Genomic DNA, 27,733 nt, shown 5'->3' with positions numbered 1-27,733 from the left:
TCACTGCACTTGGAACACTGGATCCACTCTTCAACTGGAGGATCGGAGTATTTTTCTTCACACCCAGGACATCTAACTTCACTGCCTTTTGAAGTAGAAGCTGTGTTCATACACCTAGGACGTTTTTTGTAGGGTCCAAACTTGAGTTTCTTTGAAACCTTTGAAGCTCGAAGCTCTTCTCTTTTCTTTTTTAAGCGCTCTTTTTCATCCTTCATTTCTTGCTTTACTTCCAAACACATTTTTACTGGCGTGCTTGTTATAATACTAGAACTTAACTTCTGAACTTTTCTTTTCTTATCCTTTGGTTTACCTTTAGGTAAAGGCTTAAAGTCGAAGACACTTGTATTCTTCTTTACCGGGATTGGGGCACAGTCTACTAGGCCTACTGTTTCTTGGCGTTCACATCAGCTCAATGGTTTCTTCTTCAGGTTCACCTGGAGTTTCTGTTGTATTTGATGTTGTTGATTGGATAGTAGGATTTTCATCTTCATTATAGCTAGGGTCTAGGCCTACATCCAGGTTCTGATCAGTTGTTTGTGATGCAGCAAAGTCATGTTCGTCGAATACAAGTGGATTATAAGGTTCTATTCCTGTGGACCTGAACCCACTAACGGCATTGCCAACAGTTGCAGCCTTGAAATAAGCAATGGTCAAAAGCTCACCAATTTTAAAGTCACTGATGGTCTGTCCTGGATTATTGACCATGAAGTTGTCACAAGCTTGACTGTAAAAGGTTTTCAGCGAACCAAAGAATGAAACGTCCAAGGGCTGAAGACGGTGTGTTGTATGAGGAGGAAATCCAACCATAACAATATGGTTATCTCTGCATAAGTTGATTGCCTCTAGGGTTATGTGGGTTTCTGTGATTATCGACAAGTAGCAGGATAGGAGAATCAACTGTGGGTTTTGCATTGAGGATAAAGTGGTTCAAAAACTTTACGAACAACTCTTCCGTTGCTCCAGCCATTATCGCTGCAGTGGCCCACACTACCTGGTGGAGCTCTTTCCATGAGTTCAGGTCGCATTCGCTTTCTGGCAAATACCAAAAAAGGGGGTAGGTAAGTTCCCGTAGCATTGATGCAACAAATAATAGTGACGTTCCTGCCTCTCTCCCCAGACACAACTTTAGAAACTCTTCTACTTTCCTTTTGGTGAAATTACCTTAGGTAATTTATTGGGCACAGTAGATAGTCCTGATTCATCTGCATTGTAGATATTAGCAGCGGAAAAATTGTGTTTTTCTCGCACTTCCTTCAAAATGGAGAAAAATTTATCAACACTAGGTTTGTTGAAACCCAATTGCTCTTGCAACAGATGTTGCTTCTGGCTTACGCATACTAAAGTTGTGTTTTTTCATAAAGGTAGCCAGCCAATCCTCACCAGCCATTTTAGTTTCTTTATTAAACGGATGAGAAATCCCTAAGTGTTTCTGCGTATTCAAAAACGAGTTTTCTGCACTGCAACTTGGTCATTCCAAAAAACATTTGGTTCCATTACCGTCAAATAGTTGTGTAAATCTTGGAGCTGCTCTTCATTGAATACTTCTCTATATCTTCCTCCATGGACAGGCATATCCTAAAAAAAAAAACTTGTTTAAGGGGAGCAGGAAAGGTAAAAAATTTATATTTATTTTATTTCATTATTTTAAAGTTTGGTACTTTTTAAGGTTTGGAAAATGTAAATAATAATCGTTGTAGGTTGCTTAGAAATGTTGTGATGAAGTAAATGAAAATGTTATGTGTATTTGCGTAAAAAGCTGGGGTACGGATTATAGTCTTGTCTTTGTAACGTGAGAAGTTGTTATACCAAAGTAAATTTTGTTTTAATATCAAAAACAAGGTGGTAAATAATTTAACTTAAAACAAGTTGTAAATATAAACGTGGTGCAAGGTGTAGGTGAAAATAGTTACCGAAACGTTCTTTTTCAGTCGGCGTCGAAGTGTTGCCTCTGGAACATTGTAAGGTTCTCGCTGCTCCCAAGCAAGTCATTCTTCCCTCCTTGACCTCTGTGAAAGCAGTATCCATGTTGGTTTTTTTTCCCACTCTCCTCTAGAGGAAGTCTTTATTGTAGTTTTCTCACCATCTCTGGAACCAAAGTAAATACTAAAAATCTGTACCCGCATATTAAATTAATAAAAATTCAATTCTAAAGTAAAATTGTTAAACAAAAGTGTAGATTAAATTTTTTTTAAATAAGTGGTTAAGTCTCACAGTGTCGTCATTTATTAGTTTTACTTAAATCAAAATTGTATGCATAACCATACTTCTTAAAAGTTTCAGCTTTGCACCAGTAAAATTAACCCGGGGCAAGATGACGAACACGCCATCTTGCCCCACGTCATCTTGCCCCGAGCGGCCGTAATAGAGTAGGTAAATTTTATTGGCATTAAGTTTAAGAGATAAATATAAACAAACATGGTATTTATGAGTAGCCTAATACATAAGGTAAATATAGGTAATATTGAAAATTAACATATCTTACCTGCGTATTCAATAAACCTTACGATGCAAAGGCCGAAAGTTACAAAAACGCACTCCAAAAACAACAAGCCGCTGTAACAACACACACAATGGCGAACTTGTCTTCACTGCCAGTTATTTCAGAGGCCATCCGTGTGGAGCGCTACTGACATTCGACCGGTGCTACTACCTAGCAACTAATTTGAGAAACTAACCATTCGTCGTCTTTGCCCCGGTCGTCAACTTGCCCCGGTCTCCCCTATTTGTCACGTGACTTTTTCTCCAGACCTGTGTGTTGATATTACCTTCTTGCTTCATCGGTGGTCTTTTTCCACCATCAACTACAGGTTTTACTGTCAAGATTGCATTTAATTTCTTTATTTTTTGTATTGAGTTAAATGGTTGGTCCGGTGAAATCAATAAATAAAATTAAATATCAATTAAAAGTACTTTGTTGCTACAAGCAATACAACGCATTCACTTTGTAAGCGCTGACTCGTATAACTCCAATGTTCCTATTGTCCCCAAACGCCAGCACAAACGGAATGCGTGACGCACTGACTTAAGTGGGGGAATTTGTGTTCAACATGCGGACCGGTAAAATGAGCCCTTATTTTTATATTGCGGTTCGCCCATTACGCCCGCCCTAATATTACTGTTTGTCGTGATCTCGACATTCTTAATACTTAACCCCAACTACCTTATGGCCTTTATTGCAGTCTACCCTTTATATTCGTTTAAGAATCATGTGATTTGTTTTGGGCGGAAATAGTTCATAACGCAGCATTTGAATCATTATCAAATTTGTATATAAATACATAGGCGCGCACGCGTGTGTGTGCGTGCAAACACTATTTTCATACATGACCACGGATTAATAACATAAAATTAGCATTTTATATTTAAACCGTTTAAAAAAATTAAAATGAATAATATAAAAATCTTTAGGAAAGCTGTAGTAATAAAATTTGTATTTTAACAGCTACATAATATTTTTTTTATTCCAAACATGTAATATACTACTGTAACAAATTTAAAAATGTATTAAAATTTATATTAAATCTATATTCCTTTGTTTGATTCCGTTATTTGTTTTGAAAGTCATGTTTTCAAACAGCTGATATTAACAGAAATATAAATTAATGATGAAATAGTGTTTACGTTTCCATATGGAGGAACAATTACTACACTATGAAATCGTTCTCATCACTTTGTATGGTAATTGGCTAGTTTCCAATACCGCTGAGATCTGTGAATGATATCGTTTCCATCGTAACTGTCAGCTGATTTTCCATCTCCCAAACATAAATTTCCTCATGTAAACATCTAAATTATGAGAAAAACCTCAAATCATAAATTTTATTTTTTATTATTATCAAAATATATCACAACAAATTAAAATTTATCAGTGTGATTCCGTTGTTTGTTTTGAAAGTCTTACGTTAAAAGAACTTAAAATTTAATTTAAACACAAAAATAAATTGTAAAATAGTATTACGTTTCCTTAGGGAAGAATAATTACTACACTATGAAATGTTACATAAACTTATCAGATTTAGTGTTCTTTTTGCATCGTGATGAAAAGTGCCGTTCAATGCTCGGGTTGAAAGTTCTGTTGCAAAGGTCACTAATAGGACACTTTCGAGACTCGTACTGAAATGTAATATTTTCTATGTTTAAGGGTGCAAGGTCAAGGATACTTACCCTAGCCAGTTGCCTCTGCAGTTTGGTCGCCAGCAGCCTCTCCCTCTGGGTTGCCTTCCTCTCCGCTTCCAGAGCCGCCTCCAGTTCCAGCACTCGCGCCTCCAGACATTCCTACAACACAGAGTAAATAAAATAAAAAATTTTCACTCGCTAACTACAAATTCTAGGCAACAGAGAAAGCAGAAAGAATCTCCACCTGATTGGAAGACCTACTAATATTTGACAAACGGTTTTTTACGGCTAGAATACTTGGATGGACATACTGTTGCAAAAATGCTACCAGCACACAATACGGTAATACCAACAGTGCTCTAGTAGAGAACAATGAACGGATTGTATTCAACCCAGCTGCTCTCGTGTTTTCAAGCGTTATTTCCATGAACTACACTAGCTTAGATCATACACGACATGTGTTTTAATGTGTTACTTTTTGCATGCATTAGCTTAACATTACATTATAGACCACTTGAAGAAGAAGGTAGATAGCATTTCTCGAAACGTCGTGCTTACGTTGTTGGAACACAAACAAGGGTTGCATTCCTAGCAGGTCCAGTTCTTCCGTAGAAGCTAGGAAGGACATGTGTTCGGTCCTGTCGTTCTGTTCTTCAGAAGACATTCCGTAATCAACAAGCTAGGATCTGTCTCTTCAGTTATGTATAGAGAGTTCAGATAACTAAGAAACCGGAACAAAGATAACGTGACATTTATCCAGGGCAATGGTTTAGTTTAAAAGAAATTCTGAGAACGGTTCCGAGAGAATGAACTAATGCTTGGAATGTTTTACTGTGTCACCTTTACTTTTGACCACATAAACTATTTTTTCCATTTAAAAAAATGATAGTTAATAGAAGTTAATTAAATGTGAATTGTTTGGATTCCAAATTTAAAAGTTATTTCTAAAAAATGAAATTATTAAAAAATAAGACTTAAAGCACAACTTAAAACTTTTATCGAATTATTACACAGGAGAAAATCATGTATACGGTGAGGTGTGCTGGGATCCAGGGTTTATTTCGGTTCAGTTAAGTTCTGAGGTCCGTCGGTAGGCTGCGCTACGAAGCTGTGATTGTTGCCGTTGAAATATTTGCTACCTAACCTCCTACTATAAAGAGGGTAGTCCGACCGCTCACGTTTAACGTGTAAGGTATAAAATCACAAAATCGTTAATAACTCAAAAGTAATATATAATATGTTAAAATTTTCTATGTAGATTATTAATATAATTCAAAACACACATACTTTTATGTAAAGTTTGTCATTTCTTTTACGTAAATTGTTCTTGCTGCCACGAATTTTTCAAATATTTTCGAAATTGTTCACAATTACAATTTCACTGCATAAAAAATAACTATGAGAAATAATTTAGGCTAGAATTATTTAATGAATAACTCCCTGATTGACTCAGTGTATTCATGACACTACATATACATGGATTAGTGAATCTAGTCTGAAAAAAACTGGACGCAATAAGCCTATCGCCCCTCCTAAGTTTATCATGGCAATGGGATTTGTTTTCCGATGAAAACGAGAATCTTAATCCCCGAGGCGAGTTTGTCTGTAGGCAGACGACTTTTATTCCGACAACAATAGAAAGTAATTGTTGCCGACGCCTGTGCGTGGAAGGGGGAGGGGGTGCAACGACTCCCATTGTGACAAAAAGTTTCCGGCCTCGTATTAGTTCTGTGGAAACATTCTCACTGCAAGAACTGACCACGTCATTGGTATTTTTACTTTAATTGGGTTTCTGAAACTGCAATATTTTCACTAGCTTTTTAATGTATGTTTTAGGTTATGGTAAGATACAACGCAAATGAAGGAATATACACTATTGCGTACATACTCATGCTAAGTAGGATAATAAATAGGAAATAATTATAATTTTAACAGTTGTGATACAATTTTATTTACTACATTGATACAATTTATAATGTGATAGACGCCTTTAATGAATAATGAATAATGATGAATAATGATATTTATTCCGCAAGTACATACAAATTAGAAATACATTTTCGTCTCGGAATTCCACTAACCATCATTATCCAGTATCGATGGTTAGGCAACAAAAATTAAAAACTAATTATTCAGTCTACCTCAAGTTGACACATAATATCTTCGGGCTTGTGCACATAGATAAATATAATAAATAATGTAAATAACTGTTGTATAATAAATAATAATAATAATACATAATAAATAATGTAAATAAATGTTGTATAATGAATAAATAAATAAATTAAATATAGTTAACAACACATATATAAAATCAACAAATCCAAATAACAATAACAAAACTTAACAAATTATACAACAAAACTTTAACCAGTTACCAATTTATTTATATTAAAACATGTAAACTGTAACTCTCTATGACAAACAATGTAAATAAATGTTCTATAATAAATAATGTAATGTTGTATAATAAACAAATATATTAATTGAATATAGTTAACAACACATATAGAAATATCAACTTAACAAAATATATAACAAATCTTTAACCAGTTATCAATTTTTTTAAAGAGTTTAAAGAAAAGAAACCTAAATAAAAAAGAGTTCTAACTTAATACCTTTGTCAACTGCATAATTTCCTCATCCAGCAAAAGCCAGCTTTTTAGGGTTTTTTTGAATATGTTTAAAGATTTAATTCTTTTAATTTTTTCGGGAATTAGATTAAAGATTTGTGGTCCAATAAATACAAAAGATCTAAGTAAAATACTTTTTAAGACCTTTGGTTTTCTGAGTAAGTTGGATGATTTACTTCTTGTGTTATATTTATGGTGTACCTGTTCAGTTTGGTTGTTTCCACTTCTCGTATAAAATATTTGCAATACTTTAAACATATAGAGGTGCTGGACAGGCAATATCTTAAGCTGTACAAACAGTGGAAAAGAAGATTCCAGCTTTTTCTTACATAAAATTATTCTAATAAAATGGTTTTGCAAGGTTCTCACCCTTTTCACTAGAGTTTTAAAAGTACCTCCCCAACAATGTATACCGTATTGGAGTCTTGAATTTATTAATGCGTAGTAAAGACATCTAAGTAAATCTATGTCACACATATTTCTTAAATAGTAAAATTTTCTTATACTACTTCTTAACACTTTAATTAACTCTTCAATATGCTCTTTCCAAGTTAACTTGTAATCAACTATAACTCCAAGATATTTAAAATAGTTTACTTTGTCAACTACTTCACAATTGCATTGTATATTTAGAGCACATTTCATAGAATGAAATCTTATTTCTCTTTCAAAATTAAGTTCTGTGGAGCCAAAATTTATGTATTTTGTTTTAGATACATTAACACTCATTTTATTGTCAATACACCATTGTCTCACAGTTATTAAAGTGTTATTTACATTATTCCACAAGGTTTGTGTATTGTTACTAGAAGAAAAGAAAGCTATATCATCAGCAAAAGCTGTTACTTCACCATCATATTGTTTTTCCAAAAGATCATTTATAAATATTAAGAACATTATTGCAGACAACACCGATCCCTGAGGAACCCCTTTTTTTATTGTTTCAGGTTTACTAATTTTGTCCATTACTTTCACAACTTGTGTTCTATCCATTAAAAACTGTGTGAACCATTGCAAAGCCAACCCCCTTATTCCAATCGTTTCCATTTTCAACAATAATAATTTGTGATCGACAAGATCGAACGCTTTACGAAAATCTATAAAAACTGCTGAACTTTTCTTATTATTATTAACACTACTATATATTTTTTCAAGAAATGAGGACAATGCATCCTCAGTGCTTTTTCCTTTCATAAAACCAAACTGCTTATTACTGAAGAAACTAAAACTATTTAAGTATTGTACAAGTCTGCATTTCATAATTTTTTCCATAATTTTTGAGAAAATAGATAGAAGACTAATCGGCCTGAGATTATCAAATTTTATTTCTTTAGTTTTTTTTAACAATGGCACAACAACACTTTGTTTCAGTATTTTTGGAAAACAGCCAGTAACAAAACTGGTATTTATTATGTGTTCTAATATTGGACAAAGGGTTTTTGCACAATGTTTTAGCAAAGAGACAGATATATTGTCAAAGCCGCAAGACTTTTTATTTTTTAAACCATTTATTATTTTTTAAATTTCCTCCTGATCAGTTGCATGTATAAAGAATGACCGCTGTTGGGATGGAATGTTTACATGCAGATTGTCTAACCGGCTTCTTGGCAGCGTGGCTGACCCCTGTCCCCCACCACTCCTACAAGGACTATTGTTATCAATCAACTGTTTGTGCACATTAACCAGGTACTTGTTTATCTCGTCTGCAATTTCTTGTGAGTCATTCAACACACGTCCACTATCCAGAGTTAGTGTTTCAATATTGTTTCTATTATTTGTTCCTGTGAGACTGTTTATTATTTTCCACTGTTGTTGTGAGTTGCCATTAAAACTAGTAAGTAGGTTCCTATAATATGTATGCTTAGTTCTATCAATTAAGTCACTTAGGCTTACAGTGAATTTATTCCAATATTGTTTTAGATTATTGTCATATGGCCTTGACCGCATTACTTTGTACAACTTATTCCTTATTTCAATTTTTTTAACAATACTCTCATTGATCCAAGGGCTTTTTATTTTTGATTTTACAAGTCTATTAGAATATTGTGTTTTCTCTGTACTAATTTCAATAGCATTATTTAATATTTCATATAGCTTCTCCATACATATGTCCACATTATTACACACCAGAATATGATTCCAATCAACTGACTCCAAAACATTCTGTACGCTCTGGAAATTTATTTTTTTTAAATGTAATATCCTGGATCCTTTGTGGATTTTATGATTTTTCATCTAAACTTAAAGCAAACACCTATCAATAAATGATCAGACACTCCAGTATCACACATTTCCACATTAAAACAATCTACATATCTAAATCTAACACAAAAATGATCAATACAAGACTTAGATTGATTGGTTATTCTTGTAGGTTGGTTTATTACATTCACTAGTCCGTTGTTACTCATTAATGATAAATAATTTTCAGTTTGAATATTTTTTTTCAGTAGGTCAATATTAATGTCACCAATATAAATTATATTACTCTTTAGTTTACTTAAATACTGTTCCAATTCTTCAACATATTTCTTAATAGCAAACTCATGTAATCTATAAACCGCTACTAGTGTAAAATTATGAAAATTTAACTTAAATTCTAAAAATAAACAATCTGCAGAGCCTAATTCAACTTTAACCCGTTCAGCTTTAATACTGTTATCTACATAAACCATCACCCCACCTGCAGCATAGTTTTCGTTACAATTACTAAATAATGTATATCCAGGTAACTTATAATAGTCTATTTCATTATTCTTAATCCAAATTTCACTAAAGATTATTATGTTTACTTTCTTATGTAGGCCATTAATTTTGGCTTCTAGTAAGTTAAACTTATTCCTAATGCTTCTAACGTTTAGATGCACCATGGAAAAGTCGGGTGTATTACTTTTAAAAAAAATTATTATCTAAAGAATAGGAAACAGGCCATTGTTGACTCTCTATTACATCATTCATATTTTAACGTATTTGTTTCTAATATTAAAAACACATATTCCCTTTATACCTATACCCATACATATACCTAAGATGTAAACTACTTTAACAGACATAAATCATTTTCACAATCTATCTTTATGCATTTCTGGCCAGTTGCCTTTCTTACAAATATCTTTCCATCGTTACACCATACAAACGAATAGCCTACCTGTCTAGACTTTTCCTTAGTGAGCCTAAGTAAGTTTTTAGTTTCCGGGGTGAGGTGATCATTCACATTAACTTTGTTGTTTGTGAACACTGTTAATTTCACTTGCCTTTAGTTCCTTCTTCTTCTTGTAGGCAGCTACAATCGTCTCTTTCATCCTCCTATCCCTGAGTTGGACGACCAGCGGTGGCGCGGCTCTAGGTCGGAAGGTCGGTACTCTGTGGGCCGCCATCACATCTTCCGCACTCAGCACAACCCCTAGTGCAGCACCCACGTCTGTAGCTAAGCTCACAGCATCTTCGTTGGTAGTCACTGGTATTCCCTGGATCTCCACATTACATTTTCTAGAATACTGCTCTGCAAGTCTCACTCTAGTTTTCAGGCTATTGACTTCTTCACATAATACTTTATTGCTATCCTTTAATTCTTTATTTTCCTTCTTTAGGTCTTTGTAGTTTTCTGATAGCTGGGCCACCTTCATGTTTGATTGATCCAATTTGTCAGAGACAACCTCTAGGGCTAACTTGAATTCATCAAACTGCTTTCTATATTCTTTAAGTTCGGAGCAAATTTCAGCCTTAAGGTGATTCACTACTGAAAATAATAAAAAAATATGAAATTTTCAAAAAAAGTTTTTTGTCATATTTTGTCATTTGGAACCTACTGAACAAAAATATAGTATCCTAAGACCTATATTTTAACCCTAAGTATGAAAAATAACGTTTTTTGCAAGCGCGTCAATGTCTAAAATTTCACATTTTTACTAGATACCTTATTTTTTACTTAAAACATCATAATTTCTTTTATATATTTCATTATATATATGTAAACCAGATATTTAAATCTAGTTTAATACGCATATCAATCATTGTACTGTTTTATTTTCATTACTCTATGCTGAAGAAGAAGAAGAAGTAGTAATAGAATAAAAACAAAACAATTTGTGTTCTGTCATCTGTCATTCTACTGTTGAGTTTCAGGCTGTTTGTTTTGAGTGAAGTTTAGTTCATTTTTATGCCATAAAATATGGGAAGGGTCAAGAATACAAAAAAAATGTTGTAATGCAAAGCGGTATGAGGTGCAACCTGCAACCTACGTCACCGACCGAACTCTGTTTTATTTTACAATGTATATATATATATATATATATATATATATATATATATATATATATATATATATATGTATATTTTATTGAACACTGACATAATAATATGACCTAATATTGATGTATAATACAACCTTTTGACCTAATATATTGTGAAAATGTATTTCAGAACCATAAACTAAAAAATATACGTGATATATTAGTGTTGAACCTACGTTTACTTTCTATTGCAGTTTTCCGAAAGTTTGAATTTCGATAAATTTTTAGACAAAAATCGATATATCTTGGGAACTAATTGAGATAGAAAGTTCATATTTTTACCACATATTAAGTAGATCTTTTTGTAAATATTTAGGTAGAATTAGATTTTTAGGTATAGATATGATGAATAGAAACATCATTTTATATATATATATATATATATATATATATATATATATATATATATATATATATATATATATATGCATGTTTTTTTTTAAGTCTAAAGTTTACTAAATTATTTTATTAAAACGACTAATGTTACTATAATAAATCTACCTAAATATTTAGATGAGATCCATATCTTCAAAATTAGACCATGAGTAGTGCAATATGTTGGATAGTTTCTTAGATATATCAATTTTAAATATGGTCTGAAAAACGCGAAAAATTCCCGTTTTTATTCGCTGTAGGCTGTATGTGACAACTATTTGGCCGTTTAATATTTTTTTATTTTTTTTTAGTCTACTACACACTAGAAAAAAAATGGTTAAGCTATTTTTATTGTGTATTTAAAAAAAGTATGTTTTCAGTGGTGAATCCCCTTAAAACTATTCAGAATATTTACCAGAGCATCATGATTGGTAGCTGGTGTTTCTTCCATACCAACATTCTTTGTAGCAGAGGTTAATTGTTTTAGCCGACAATCATCACAGGTCCACTCCTTTTTAGAACCTCGTGTTTTCAGCGAAGCGTATCTTTCACTGGCACACTCATAGTGAAACACCCTGCCACAGTTTCCAATACACACAATAACCTCTTCAGAACTTATTTTCTGATTACAAATCACACACAAGCCCGACATTGTCACTATTTTGATTTTACCTTAATTTTGTTAGCTAAAAGTAGTCGAGATCGTTTCTAACCTCAAACAGGCGCAAAGTGCTTGTAGCAACTCGTGCACAAACGTCTGCACTGTACGAGTGACTGCAGTAGACTTGATAATAACTATTTTACTTAATTAAAAAAAAGGTAAAAGAAAACTTAATATGCCATAAAAGTTACTTAATACAGCAACCAGTATACAATAGTGGTGTTGGTGAAAAACATAAAATACATTCTCATGCTGTATTTAAACTTGAGAGATTTACAAAACAGTATGCTTCAACAAATATATAGTAAATATTTTGTGCTCTACAAAGTATATTGATGCAGTTTTCAAATAACGCTGAGATATTGCATCAAACAAGATACACCTTAAAGAAAAAAAGTACTTGTCTGATAAAAACTAATCGAACCTAAATGCCCGATTTGTAAATTTCAAATTAAAACGTTATTATTATTCATTCATGGCTGATTAAGACACGAATGGCCTGTAAGCTACTCTCTCCAATAGTTATCCATCTCTGTGATCCTCTATATTTTATTGCAAACAATCCGGGACAGACCGACAGGGAGGGGAGAGAGAGAGAGAGAGAGAGAGAGAGAGAGAAGAGAGAGAGAGAGAGAGAGAGAGAGAGAGAGAGAGAGAGAGAGAGAGCACAGGACAATAATATAAATAAGATAATTTCTTTTTTATTATATACCATACCAGGCAGTCCCTAAATATGGCTAAATAAATAATGTGAGTCAAACATCAGGCTTGATTTTCTCAAATCTATGTTTAATTAACCCAGGTTTACAATGGAACTTGCTCTTTAAAACGCCATTTGTTCGTCTAAAAATTACTAGATCACTGTAAGACGGAACTTGAACTTATCGATCATAAACGACATGTTATTGTGCCAGTAAAGGTATTTTAATATCTTTACAATATTTCACCACGACAAAATGAGATTGGATAATCTGCGTTGTTGTCACATTACAAAATTGTCAAAATGGAAATGATCAGTGATTGTTACAGAACCAATACTCGATTTCCCAGAGTGCCCTGCGCGCCGATAGGGGACCACGTCCCAGTCCATTCAATTAATGGAGTCCACACAATACGTTAATGGTAGGTCCCAGTGCTTGTTAGTGCGGGATACGTACACGTGTGGACAGCGTACGTCCATCAAATCTCGTACAGACGAAGACTGAATCAATACTCCCACCTCTCAGCAATGTGTGCTAATCTGTCTGTCTTGGACCTGAAACTGTAGTAAGAGTTAATATCTTAATTTCAACTGGCATGTCAGTACAGTTGTCTACTTATCAATACAAAGATTGTTACAGGAGACCTCAATTTGTAAAACGATGAAGTAATGTGTTGAGTGTAGTAAATACAGGCGCTCGAGACGCAATATAGATACACGATTGAATTGCCGCAAATTATTGAAGGAGTTTAATCCCATTGTGTACTACTGTGAACATGACGTATTGCACTAAAAGTAAAGATATTGAATAATATCCCTAAGATTGGATGAATTTTGTTGACCTTAAAATATAGAAAATTACACTACCTCTGTATTAGTCCAATTCTGCGGATAGGCTCCGATATTCAGCAACCACTGGTCGGTCAAATATTTATTGGCTGAGCCTTAACGAAGATTTGAGGCTGGAAAAATGTAATTTCTGTCTGTCCGCCTGATGTCTCGTAAAGGAACTTACCTATAGACTTGAAATTGTGCATGAGCTTCATTTATATATGAAAAACGCCGAGTTCGATCTCAATGATAGTGCATGTCATTCCACGAGATTGTTGGCTGAGTGTTAGCGAATATGTTAACATTGTCTTACAGGTAACAATGATGGCAAGTAAAAATACAAGATTAAAATAAATTTGTAAACAAACTCAGAACACCCAAAATGGAGTCAAACGTATGACATATTAACACAAGCAACCTGACTATCCCAACATAAAGAACATAATTTTATGGCAACTTGGTGTGAAGACTTTTACTATTGAAACACTTGTATGAAAACCAATTGAATGAACAACAGTGTAAATGTATCATGTCGCAAGATATGTCTAGAAAGATTCCGCGTGTAGACTTGCATGAAACTTGAATAATGAGTTCTATAATATGTCATCGCCTTATGTGTACAACTGTTAGTCGGTATATCTGTCCGCAGGACATTTCGAAAATGAAATGTGACATAGATTTGAAATATTCATGCAACCTCAGCGAAATCTGATATAATTACTTGGTACACCACGTACCGCTACCTTTTTAAGAATAACTAACTTTACATAATTCTATTCTGCCAATTTCCATCGTAACAAATATGTCATGATTTAATGTATTAGTAACAATGTAAAACATTCTTATTTATTAAATTTCTATGATAGAATGGTGAACATTTTTCTGATAGGAAATAAATATTTATTTCAAAAGAACATTATAAGCAAACATTTATACATTAGACCTATGGGTAACCAAGATGGCAACGAGAAAATCGCAGAATACTTACATTTGTAAACAGATTGAGTACAACCATATGACATTTTAACTATGGTATTTGGTAGATTTTTGGCAAGACTTTGTTACATTCTATCGGATCCTTCGATACTCTGTTTTATCAGATTATTCGTATATAGATGGAATTCAATAATGGTGTATGTCCCTTCATGGGATTGGAAATTGATAATTTTCTTAGTTATCACTACAGAGGTACACCTTGTTACTACTACATGTTTTGATGGTGCATCACCAAATTCTGACTACAATATATCGAGAAAATGCTCGGAAATGCCTTTAGTGAATAAGTTCCGACCCGACAGATATCTCCACGACTGGGCCTCGTCTCGAACGTGTTAATTCAGAATGAAGCAACAAAGTTTGAATGTAACTCTCAACTCTCAAGAGTTGTATCTTCCCTGACTAAACCCCCCCCCCCCCATCACTCCCCCAAAGTGTCAGCAATACAGCGACTCATGACATCCAGTATACATTGTTATTGTGACAGCCCCCCTACCCCCCAACTACCCTCCACGTCCTGTACTCGGCTAAACACTCATTGTCCATTAAACCACCCCCGTCGCGTCATACCAGCGGAATTTTAAACTTCCCTCTCTCGTCCACCGCTTTTACCGAGCTCCGATGTCCGCGTGTTGAACGGATTACAATTTCTACAAACGGAACTAGCGTTCAGATAGCAGTTTAAATGAGATAGTTAAAAAGCTATCTAATTTTACTTTCTTCTTAGTTCCCCTGTTGTTTTCATTGTTTTTCATAAATTTGTGGGTTTTTTAAACAGAATATTAATTAAAAAATTACAGTTTTAATTTCAACAAATAATTTACTCCTATTAGTCATTTTTTCATGTACACGCTGTAAACATTTCAAATCCAAATCTTCACCAGTTTTTCAGAAGGCGTTATTACAAGATACCCTGAAATATTACTTGAAGCGCTTACAAATTATCAACCTGTATAAAAACGTTTTCAAATAACAAAAAAAATTATAAAAATTACAAAATTTCGAGATTCAATGGTAGATAGGTCTTTAAAGTCATCACTTCGACTATAATAAAGTCATTTTCAATTCATTTTATTTATTAAGTTAACCGTGACGTCCCCATGTACTTCGGATATAACTATGAGATGTGGAAAAATTTATGTGTTACAGTTAATAGTACAGTACATTCTGTGAAAGTGTCCGGTTCCAGACTCTGCGCTAAGAGGAAGATGGACTGGATCTAAACTAAACTTTCACGTTAAATCAACCCTTCCCACAATAGCTACACTACAATTAAGATAAAAGTTTCTAAAGAATTGCATGATTTGCTCTTTCTGTATATAAATAACGATTATAAGGAGAAAACTATACTTGTATTTTAGTTTAATGTATAAGCTCTTCGACGACGAACATGTTTACATCGTTGTTTTGGATTTTGAGTGACCGATCTACACTGTGAGACTAAAAAGTGGGACACTTGTCGTAATGTCAAAATAATAGAAAAATTGTTGTGAGCCTTAAATGGCCTTATTTTTAAAATATAAATTTTTTTCTGAAAGTAACACAGTCATAATGGTAAAACTGTCGATGCTGTGATCATTCGCTGATTGATGTTATTCCCACTCTTCCCGTAAAGCTTGCTAAAGCTGTACCAGGGTCTGCAACTTTCCGCAGCGTCTTCCAGCTTGATCTCGTATGTGCTCTATTGGATGCAGATCTGGACTGTTTGCTGGTCACTGTAAAACATTAATTTCGGCCTCATGTAGTTAGTTTTACACAACACTGGCATTGTGTGGTCGGTAGTTATCGTGCATGAAAATAAAATCTACGACAAATAAACCCAGCAAAAACTATCACATGCTCTAAAAGAATCTCCTCCACATATCTCTTAGCATTTATGGTGTCTCTATTAAACACCCCAAGGTCTGTGCGTACCTCCCTTGAAATACCTCCCCAAACCATGACAGAGCCACCAAGAAAACTCTCCCTAGGGGAAATTTTGCACTTAGCATAATGTTCTCCAGGACATCTTCAAACTCTCTTACGTCTATTTGAAAACCGCAAGCTGAATCGTGACTCAAAGATCTCTGTTCCATTGACGTGTTCAGTTAAGCACATATTAAGCACATTGGAGACGAGATCTTCGATGACGTGTTGTAGCAAGGCGATAGGCTCTCAGTCGAGCTTCTTGGAATATTCTCCTAACTGTTTTGGTACCACCTACATCAACTCCACGAAGTGTTCTTAGCTAGTTACAAACTTCATCGGATGTTCGAAACAGATTCCTCAGACTGAAAGAGACAATATACCTGTCATCTCTTGCAGTTGTGCCTCTATTTCGCCCCGATTCTGGTCTTCCTTCATAGCTTCCTGTCAATATGACTGTTCTTTTGATGCGTTATCTGCTATACTTATGTGACATTTACCACTTCACGTACTGATCATCCATTTTCAATCAAAGCAATTGCTCTAGCACAGAGCACCACGGAGAAAGGCATTCTGGGTTGAGATTAGTAACTGAACTTATCAGTGCAAACATTACAGTTGGACGAAGAGTTTGAAAGCCTGCCTGCAAGAGTTCAAGAGTACCTTAAAGCATACTTCGATGGTTTCTTGATGGTAACAAGTACTGCAACTCTGTCTACTGATAATACCGGTCGTGTCAGATAATTCAACCTAAATGGTTCATATCTCATATCATGGTAGGATTTTAAAACATTCACTTTTACCAATGGATTTTTTTGGTAAACAAACAGAAGAAAATACGGTGAACATGTTTGTCCCAATTTTTGTCCCACGGTGTATTTAGTTGATTCTAGCAGGACGATGAAGGTGGTTTTTTTCTGGGGGGGGGAACGGTCAATTCAATATTGGTGCCTTGTAAACTGATACATCTCTGATATAAATGCGGCAAAACACTCATCTTCAATTCTGAGTACTAAGCTTAATGAATCCTCTGTTCGGCCCTGAAGTTCCCCACGCAGGACAGGCTACTTCGCATTTCGGAGGGACCGACGGGGCACGCGGCTCAGCGTCCCTGTCGCGACAATTTGCATGGAAACGCACTCAGCGCGCTCGATGACGAGCCCATTCAATTAATGGGGATAGTTGAGCGGTGGAATGCGCGGTGAAGCCACGTGACCCCCCCCCCCCAACCCGCAATGACCTCCATACCGGGAGATCTGTGGGGTGGCGGTTTTAACTGTCGAACCAGAGGAATCCCAAAACTGCGCCCTTAATGACTTTCGTATATCGTTATGTTCCAATAGGTAGTAAATGGGTGGGCGCTGGGCTGGGCCGCCGGGGGTGTGCTACAGCTGTACGGAAACATACACCGCGAATAACAAACATACCTTTTCCAGCAGTGGAATGTAACCTTAATATTTAAAGATTTTACGGGTTTCAACGCCAAAACTGGCTTTCTTTATAGTAGTCACTTGTATGTTTTTAGATGATCGACTTAAAATATAAATTATATACTTAATAATTCAATTTCTACAGGCGTACTACCATTATGTGCCGAGCGTTAGCGAAGCTCTCCATTTCTGTCTGTATGTCTGAAAGCACGATATATCGAGACCGAACGACCAAAGAATTTTGCATTTCCATATAAACAACATCGAGTTCGGTTGTATTTTGGCTGAGTGTTAGCGAACATTTTTACATCGTCTTGTAACGATGGAAATAAGAAAATGGATATTTGTAAAGAAATTAAGTAACACATGAATCTTATTTTCAAGCAAAAAATAAATAAAGGAATGTTAGTATCAACAATCGATGACAAGATTTTATTTCAGCACACTCTTGCGTTGTACTTTTATTACACTACTATGAAACCTATCTAAATTAACAGAATGTGCACGTATCATGTGTGATCTCGAGATTCTTCATGCTTTTCAGCGAAGTCTGTTAAAAGCGACACGTGCTTTTTTTTCGTAGGGGGAATGCATTTGCGCACGGAGTGTTGGACTCCCCTACGGACTACCCACTAAACCTCCTACGGGCCACGGAGGGCCCAGGCCGGAACCCTTTCGGATGACATCTTGCCTGGTCCGTGTGTCTTATGTCCCAACCAGGACAAAACTACTTGTTTCGGAAGCTATGGGTCAGCCAGGCATCCGTCTTCACGTTTCCGATGAAGGATCGCATGTACATGAGTGGTGACTGCATTCCAGGCGTCCTCACTCTGCAGCATCATCTCCACAATGGTCTCTGCCGTAACATCGCCAACTTTGGTGGCGAGCGTTCTCCTGGCCTCGGTGAAGCGCCCGCAAGCGAAGAAGGTGTGATGAACATCACCACCTTCCTCCGGGCAGTAAGCACATCGAGGCGACCTGACTTTTCCCATCCTGTAGAGGTACTTCCTAAAGTAACCGTGCCCTGTTAGGAACTGACACAGTAGAAATCTATCTCCCCGTGGTCACGATCTATCCAGGATTGAAGCTCTCGAATGAGACGGAAGGTCCAGCGACCGTCCGATCCTTCCGTCCACCTCCGCTTGCCAAACCTGCAGAGTCTCCACCTTGGCAGCAGCCAAGGCATCCTCTCTACCACGCTCGGCAGCCTCCCGGAAGACGGTCTGTCTCTCGATGGCCAGCAGGTCAATAGGAATCACCCCATCCACGACCACCACGGCCGAACCGGAAACGGTGCGATAGGCGCAGGCGACCCTAAGTGCCGCTCTTCTCTGTACCGATTAACAGCTTTGACTGTATCGCCTTATCCTCATGACATCCGCCCAAACCTCTGCGCCATACAGAAGGGTTGAGTTTACAGTAGACATGAGGGAGGCGTCCTCTTACTTGACCTAGGCTTCCTAAGTTAGCCATCAGCCTGCCGCGAGAGACATAACCACCCTAGAGGCTTTATCACATACCGCCTGAATCTGCTCCCAATACCGAAGACGGCAGTCGAGTAACACACCCAGATACTTCGCCGCAGTTCTTGTCCGAACCTCGACACCCCCCCACATTCATAGAGATTAGACCACCAGCTCAAGTCCATGGCTCGTTATCCAGGCATTGACCCGAATCATTACCTGATTTAAGGCGTAACTGTGCCAAGTCCGGAGTCCTCGCCGTGATGACTGCAGCCACGTCATCAGCATAACCCACGAGGTAGGACGTCGTGGAGCATCTCAAGGCGAAGCAAACCATCGTATGAAACATTCCATAGGTCTGGGCCGAGAATAGACCCTTGAGCCGCACCGCCAGTGACCTCTTTTGTTCTCCTTCCGTCTTTGGTTTCATACAACAGCCGACGGTTTCTTCAGGTAGCCCTGCACAATGACCAGGAGATAGTCGGGCACGCTGAAGTCCCGCTGCAACGCCTCTAGCATGTCCTCCCCACCGAGCAGAGGTTAAACGCGTTCTTTACGTCAAGGGTAACCAACAGCACAATCGGCCCCGAGCCTGGTGACAAGCTGTTTCGGCTTGCTGGACGGCACTGATCACCTCTGTAATGGCGTTCAGAGTTGAGTGTCGCTTTCGAAAGCCGTGCTGCCGGGGAGAGAGATCTCCGGCGGCTTCGATGGACGACTGCAACCTGGATTTCAGCAACCTTTCATAGAGCTTCCCCGCGGTTGTCAAGCATACAAAGTGGCCTGTATGCCGACGGGGTGTTCGGATCACCTTTGCCTTTGCTAATTCAGCGCCAACCTAGCAACCTTCAAGCGCGGACGGGAACACACCCGCCACCAAACATGCATTATACATATTCAGCAGCAAGAGTGGATAACTCGCCGCCACAATCTTCAAAACCTCAGCTGCAATGCCATCAGGTCCTGGAGCCTTCTTGTTGCGCATGGTAGACACCGCCGCTACAAGCTCCTGCTCCGTAAAAATGGGAACGTCTGGAACTGGTCTCGCTACTCTCTCCTCCGGCCTTACAGGGTGACTTGGGAAGAGAGCTTCCACGATCGCCGAAATCATTCCAGCGGGCATTTCCGTGCTGTTCCCTTTTCCTCCGAGCTTTTTTTCTTACAAGTTTGTATCCTCTTCCCCAAGGGTCCGAGTCCACCTCCTGGCAGAGCTCACGCCAGCATCGTGCCTTGCTCAAACGAATTGCTGCACTCAGAGCTTTCTTAGCAGCCTTGTGCTCTGCCGACCTAGTTTTAGCTTCAGGCCGGTTTCGAGCTCGCTGCGCTCTACGTCTGCACATTAGTGCAGTTCTTCTGAGCTCGCCGATTTCGTCCCGTCCACCAGAAGGCTTGGCGACGGCACCGGTAAGGTCGTTTCAGAGGCATTGACGAATTGCAAGCGTGTTCTATCAGTTTCATGGAAGAGTCGATAATAAGCCTCAACCTCAGCTGTTACAGTGGACTCGGGAAACCCCGGAACACCAAGCCTCGATACTACGATCTAGCTGCTCGACGAGTTTTGCACCTGTCCAGCTTAGCCAGATTCCAGCCAAGTGTTTCGGGTATTCGCTCGCCGCGGCAGCCGATTATCGATAAGATGGAAAGCGATGAACTCGGAAACAAATCGGCCGATACCATCGTAATATCTGGTATTGACTCACCGAGAGTGCTTCGGAAGGTCGGCCTTGTCCCTCTATTCACGACTTCCAAATCGAGGTCTCGAGACCATCTCCAAAATATGTCTTCCCCTCACATTAGTCCCGGGCATACCCCATTCGACCGCACGGGCGTTGAAGTCACCCGCCACTATAACACGCCCAGGGACGTTTTCGGAGACTGTCTTCCAGCGCTTCCAACCTTTCCAGGTACTCTCGCGCGGAGTGATTGGGGGAGAGGTACACACTGTAAATGGTAACGCTGTTCAACTTAACCGAGGCATAACCGTCACCGGAACCATGACTCAGTACACGGACCCCACGACTGTCTGCGATCCAAACAGCCGCAGTGCCGAGTCCATCGTAAAACCAAGATGAGCTGGGTTTTTGGTTCGGACGGGTTCACTGACGATCACTATCTGGGCTTTTGGTCTCACAGACCAGCTGTTCAAGGATTGCGTCCGCAGCGTGACATCTCTGCAGATTGGCCTGGATAAAACCGGATCATTTTCGTGGCCTAGCACGGGCCTTCCTGTCGTCCAGGGCTTTCTTGAAAACCCCGCAGGCACCTGATCCTGGAACATGATCCGTCTTTGCTCCAGGGTTTCCGGGTACATAAGACGCAAGAAGGAGCCCGCGTGAAACAGCCGCCTTGTGTTCGGCGCTGCGCGTTTCCAAGCAGTTACTGCTCCTATCCGGTCCGGAACAGTTTCCTCCTGGTGTGACCGTAGCCGAGACAGTGGAAGCATCTGTCCACCTCCACACGACCCGAATCCGGCAGACGACCCACCCGACCTTGATCTTCCCCTTTCGGAGTACTGTCAAGGAGTCACTCTCGAGAAGCTCAACCACGGCCTTCCTCTGTTCTTGCCGGTTAGGCTTGAAGAGGGTAACCCTAATTTCGCCACCAAGGACAGAAACTCCCTGCTTAGGGCGTCCGAGATGTCGGCTTCGGTGGTCAAGGCGTCCAGATCTAGGATCTCTAGTCTTGCCTTAGGAACAATGGAGCGAACATCGCCCCTGTCGCCCACCGCCTTCTGTATCGCCTCCTGGAGTTTCCTTCGCATTTTGCGATTTCCAGTAATACTCCTCCAGTGACAGTCTTCCTTATGTGGCGTAACCACAGTGCCCGACTCTTCGGGAAGTAACTCCAGCCCTCATTGCACCAAGAATCTCGGCGTATGACTGGCCAGTTTTAGGCTTGACAACCACCACCTGCCTCCCAGGCCTGGAACGCGGGAGTTTCTCCGGATTCTTTACTTGTGGGGGAGGAGGTGGAGGTAGGTCTTGCCTCTTCCCGCTTCTTATCTACGGCCTTCGCTTTTCTTTTTTTTCTTTTTTGAGACTACCAGGCGAAACTCGCTCTCTTCTGTCGCGTCGACAGAAGCAGGCTCTCCGGCGTCTCTCTCTGCCGCTTTTCCTCCCTTGGATGTTCAGGGGGACTTCCGGCCGTTTCGTTTCCCAGCCGTGGTAAAGGCTGCTGCCCACCATAGATGGTGATGGGGCCTGAGTCTCTTTTTCGCGGCTTTCTCTCTGCAGTCTCTCCATCGATATCTTCCAGACCCTGCCAAAATGTATCGATCAGATCTAGAGACGACTCCAGAGAGATCATGCCGTTCCTGACTGCCGTGCTTAGGCTCTTCTGTCTCGAAGTAGCTGCCTCGCCTGTCGAGAAGAACGTCTTTCATCCTCTTTAAACCTCTGTGAAGATGGTGTCCGCCGCATACTCCATGTTCTTTCCCATCGGGGGAAACCAAGGGAAAAAGATATTTCCTGACTTCTGACTGGTGTCTCCTCAGACTGAAACTCATCAGAGACAACCGGTGTACCCGTCTCTTGTGAGGCACAGGAAGCCATGGCCTGCAGAGATGCCGAAGACGGAGTCTCGCTATGAGGTCGCGAAGGAGGGGATCTTAATAAACGACTACTCTTAGCAAACGGGTCTGCAGTAGACGAAGGGAGAGGGGGGGGAATTTCCTTCCTCAACTTCTCTGTATCGTTGTCGATGGGTTTTTTGCGATTCCATACTTTAAGTTAACCAGCGCATCGTGCGACAAGGGCGGCCCGGAAAAATCGGGAACGGGTGTACCCTCGAGGACTGAGCCTCTACCCCAGTTCCCTGGGGCCCGACCTCCGTACTCCCAGCACCGGAAACCAGACGTGCCGGGGGCCGACCGTAGCAATGCAGAGTCCGACCTCTGCATCCATGGCGCACTTCCTGACTAGGGCCCGAAGGGGCTGGCTCCTGGAGTCGTAACAGAGAAAAACACCATCGGCAGTGCAAAGCACACATCAGTCCCTGCGACAATTCAGGGACACTCCCTGCGCCGGTCGAAAAGAAGGAGGAAATGACACCCACGTGGGGTCGAAGAAAAGAAGAGATGGGCGAGATTTGCCCAGAAAAGATAAAAGATGTCGAGCTAAGATCCGAAAGAGAGAATAAAGACCTTAGCTCTAGAAGGACTGGGAGGAGAGTCTCACAGCTAGACTCAGGTAACCCCGGGGTCGCCAGCCTCCCAGAAGAAAGGGGAGGCCTCCCGTGTAGTCGAAAGCCGACTACCCCTGAGGAGAGCGACACGTGCTGTGGCGTACTTCCTTGCAGTCAGTATTAATACTCACGAAAACATAGTTATATACGACTATTTACTTATTTATTCTGTAAAGTCTTCGAAAACCTGTAACGCGCACAACTGAAAAAATTTGAACTGAAACGGAGATAGACTTTCAGGAGATTCATCAGTTCAGAACACTCGCTCTGCCTTTTTAATGTAGATGGTAGATATTGCGATATTTCTCCAACTCAACCGTAAACATCAAGACACTTGTAATTGATCGTAAAAACCGGTTATTTACTAAAATTTAAAACCCATCTTCTATCAATTATTAGTACTAATAACAGTTCTCAGACAATTTCAGAATTACAACTTTCACATGCATTAACGTAACTCATGGTTTTAGTGCCTGACCTTTCCGGCTAAGATCTTCAGGATGAAACTAATGTGCGACATAAAAATAAAGACGATATTATCAGTTAATCATACAACAAGATTAATTACGTGCTATAATGACCGTACTTAAGTATTAGTAATGAAAGCACTTTATTTTTTTAATTGTAAATTGCACGTCCTGCTAAAACTTGTTTAGGCGTTCTCAACTTCGACCGACGATCAGGTGAGGGCTTATTGGCAGAAACAGCCGGATAAGAAATACATTGGCAAAGTTTACGAGCGAAGAAGACGAAGACGAGATGGGATGAGACGGCGACGGCGACACCTGGGGCCTGGGGCAGCGCCGCGACGCCTCATGAATCAATATCCGACAACACAGTACCTGGGTGCCCGGCCGTCGCGCGTCGCGGCGCCGCTCACCTCCCGCTTCGGAAACTTTGTGTCAGATTGTGTCAAACGTCTTGGAAACATCTCTCTGTCTTAATGTTGCCGCCAATAACAGCTTTCCCATGTCGCAATATTCTGGAAAACCATTTATTGTCGACAAGAGCTTTGTAAAAACCTTCTGAGCTAATGTGATTGTTTGTACAAGTGTACTATACATGGGGTGTTTTAGTTAAAAATAGGGGATATTGTACAAAATTATAAGAAACTATGTTTTGAAGAAAGCTGTACCAGACCCTCACCACTGTATTTTACATAATTATATGTTACCAAAGGTATGACACAACGTTTCGGCGATTGAGATCTATTCTCTTCGTCAGGTGTAAAAATAATTTGTAAATTAAAAAATAAAGACAATGTGTTGACAAGCCCGAAAACTGTTTGATTCCATAATAGGAGAAAATGAATACAGGCGTTGTAACTGCCCTGGAAGAAAGTCATGAGCTCGTCACGAATACGAAAAGTGTAACATATAATGATGGCAAATCCTATTATCTTTACAAACCTTCCATCGCCATAAAAACATTTTTAACAACCTACCTCTATATTATTTCATAGCAAAATTTCACGAAGTTGGCGCAGAATTACATGTAGAGAGCCAGCTTTTAGGCATGTTAACTACATCGTACTAAAATCGACTAATATCGTATTGTATGAAAGAAACACCTTGGTTTTATATTACACACCTATAACGCAATTCTGTATGCCATAAACATAGTAAAAGAAAAGCAATTAACAAACCATCGCAATCCGGTATAAAATATTCAAAAATGTTGTTACATTGGAAATCTGAAAACACAAACCAAAACAAATTGTTATCAACATTTCTGCAGGGTATGTTTTATTTTAAGTTTCTGTGATAGCAGTCGGTGTTTCTATATATGTTGAGGAATTTTTAATATTTTTAATATTTATATATTTTTAATATTTTAGTTTAATATTTGTTATTCGTCTTTTATTACTTACCATATTACTCACAATCAAGTTTATAAAATTACATTATTTCCTTTCTTAATCTAGTATCTTCTTAAAGTTTTTTTACAATATATTATTTCGTATTTGTTGGTGTTGTAGAGTTTAAACAACGATTGAATGCAAATTAAATGGATTGACATTAAATATTTTTGCCTGTTTTTTCGCTGCTTTACATAGTGTTTGATGTGAACTACAGTTCATTACTGCATTAATATTATTAAAATGATACATTAATTTAGTACGTATTCGTAAATTATTATATTTTATTTAAATCTTATAGCACGCAATACCTATTATATAATCTTTTGCCTGTTCTATATGTTTTAAGGTTTTATACTACATGTCAGTGATAGTAGGTTGGTAATAGGATTCTTAAATTCGAATTCAATTTATTATTACAGTAGTATAGTATCTTGCATGCTGTATATGAATAATGTAATATGCTGTAGATTCCAGGTTGTATCCTATCTGTGGATTAAGTTTCTATGTAATATTAACATACAATGTCTAACTTTGCGGGATTACATACTGCTAGTGTTGTAGTATTTTAACTTACGTTTTCTTAGATTTTTAGCATTTACGTTGCTTTGTATTAATTTTAAAATCAAACAACTTTTTCTAGTTTTGAGAAATTTACCTCCTTCCATTTTAATTACACATATTATACATTTGTTTGTATTACTCAAGAATACAAAAAGTGATATTGTTAGTTGTTAGAGAGAGCTTCATTCCCCAACCTCGCTTGTTAAAATAAGACTTCTTTACTTTTTGTATAATAACAACAATAATTTTATATCAGTTTATTTGAAAACGAAAGGGTTCATGAATAAAAAATATAACAGATCCAATGAGATAATATAATCTAAAATTTACTTAAATTATTTTTAAAGATTCTTACATTTTCTCTCGAGGACTGTAGGACAGCAAGTCCCGCAAGGACAGAGGAAGAAGCCTAGAACCGTGCATGAAGCAGCAGCACCACCTGTCCTAACCAATGTCAGATGTGGGTATTGATGGAGTCGATGCAATTTAGACGGGCCGAACAAAGCCGTTTCTCAGGAGAGGCCAACAAAAACCGGCCAATTACCAAAGGCTGTGCTGATCCCCTAGCAGCTGCCGGATTGTTCGCGATTACCTCTTTTTGTTCTTCAAGGTCTAACAGCTCTTCGGAATTGCCATTTTCTTTATTTATCGCCCTCTTGAAGTCACTGCTGAAAGCTATAAAAACGAGCTTTGTAATTAGATGAAGATTAAGAGTTCAAAGAAACTGAAAAACATTTCATTTGAAGCAGTGGTAAATCAATAAACAGTTTTCCAATATTAATTTTGTTATTGCAAGGCCTTTCTAAATAAATGATTCCATCATCAGGTAACTTTACAAATGAATCAATATGCATTGTATAAGCACAAAACTTGGATTTTAATTAAATATTGAGTGAGATTTGCTATAAGGTTGCAATGAATCATCAGCCACGGTAGTTTTGTTGGGGCGTGAGGTATAAAAAAGTTTAAAAATATGAAGCATGTTTTTCACAGACCATATTTTTGAAGCGTAACACCTTTAAAACCAACTATTATATAAGTAAATAAATATTAAATGAACGCCAGCTAACCATATACAGATTGTTTAAAAGCGATGACTAACGGCATCCTTATCTAATTGTCTGATGGCTATACAAACATTATATACGTGTGCTATATAGGTTTTAAGTGTGTCGAGCTCAAAAATATATAATTTTAGGAAAAAATTATCATTTCATATTTTTAACCCTTTTGATACCTTTCTATTTCGATCTCCACCATAACTAACATAGCTGACAATCTATTTTTCTTAAGAGAAATTTCTCTGTCGATTTCTAGAAAAAAAATGTTGTGTTCTTATACAATACCGACTGGCTCTCGGTTCCTGAAGTATAATGTTTATAAGAGTAACATGAAAACAGTGTTCAGAAAGAAGAGTGACCTGTATGTCGCTGATGATAAAAACTTGATACCTTTAGTTTCCGCCATATCTGGCTGTATTCCAAATCCCGTTCACTGAAAGGAAAGGAGGAACTGTCAAGTAGCCACTCAGCAGTCAACAGAAGCGCTGCGGGCGTCTTGATGAATGAAAGTGACACTCACAGGGTAGACGTGAGCTCAGGTGCTTCCCACAGCTGAGACGTTATTAATGACCCGAGTTCCCGCCAAGACCCGCGCTTTTGTTGTGCAGCTGATTGATAACCGCTGTAATGACACTGCCTGATCAGCTGATTGTGGACTCAACCGTC

General features: G+C 38.3%; 1 protein-coding gene across 1 annotated transcript in view; it reads right to left on the bottom strand.

The window, feature by feature from the left end:
• The window catches only part of LOC124368270, a 339,192-nt gene that overhangs the window by 224,463 nt on the left and 86,996 nt on the right, over positions 1–27,733 (bottom strand). Inside the window, exon 4 of the mRNA XM_046825544.1 lies at positions 4,165–4,275. Coding sequence (XP_046681500.1) covers positions 4,165–4,275 — 111 coding nt within the window. The remainder of the gene's footprint in view (positions 1–4,164; positions 4,276–27,733) is intronic.

This window comes from Homalodisca vitripennis, chromosome 8, assembly GCF_021130785.1.
Source record: "Homalodisca vitripennis isolate AUS2020 chromosome 8, UT_GWSS_2.1, whole genome shotgun sequence".
In the NCBI taxonomy this organism is placed as follows: Eukaryota; Metazoa; Arthropoda; class Insecta; order Hemiptera; family Cicadellidae; genus Homalodisca; species Homalodisca vitripennis.
Note: the sequence above shows the minus strand (reverse complement) of the source record. Positions and strands in the feature narration are given on the sequence as shown.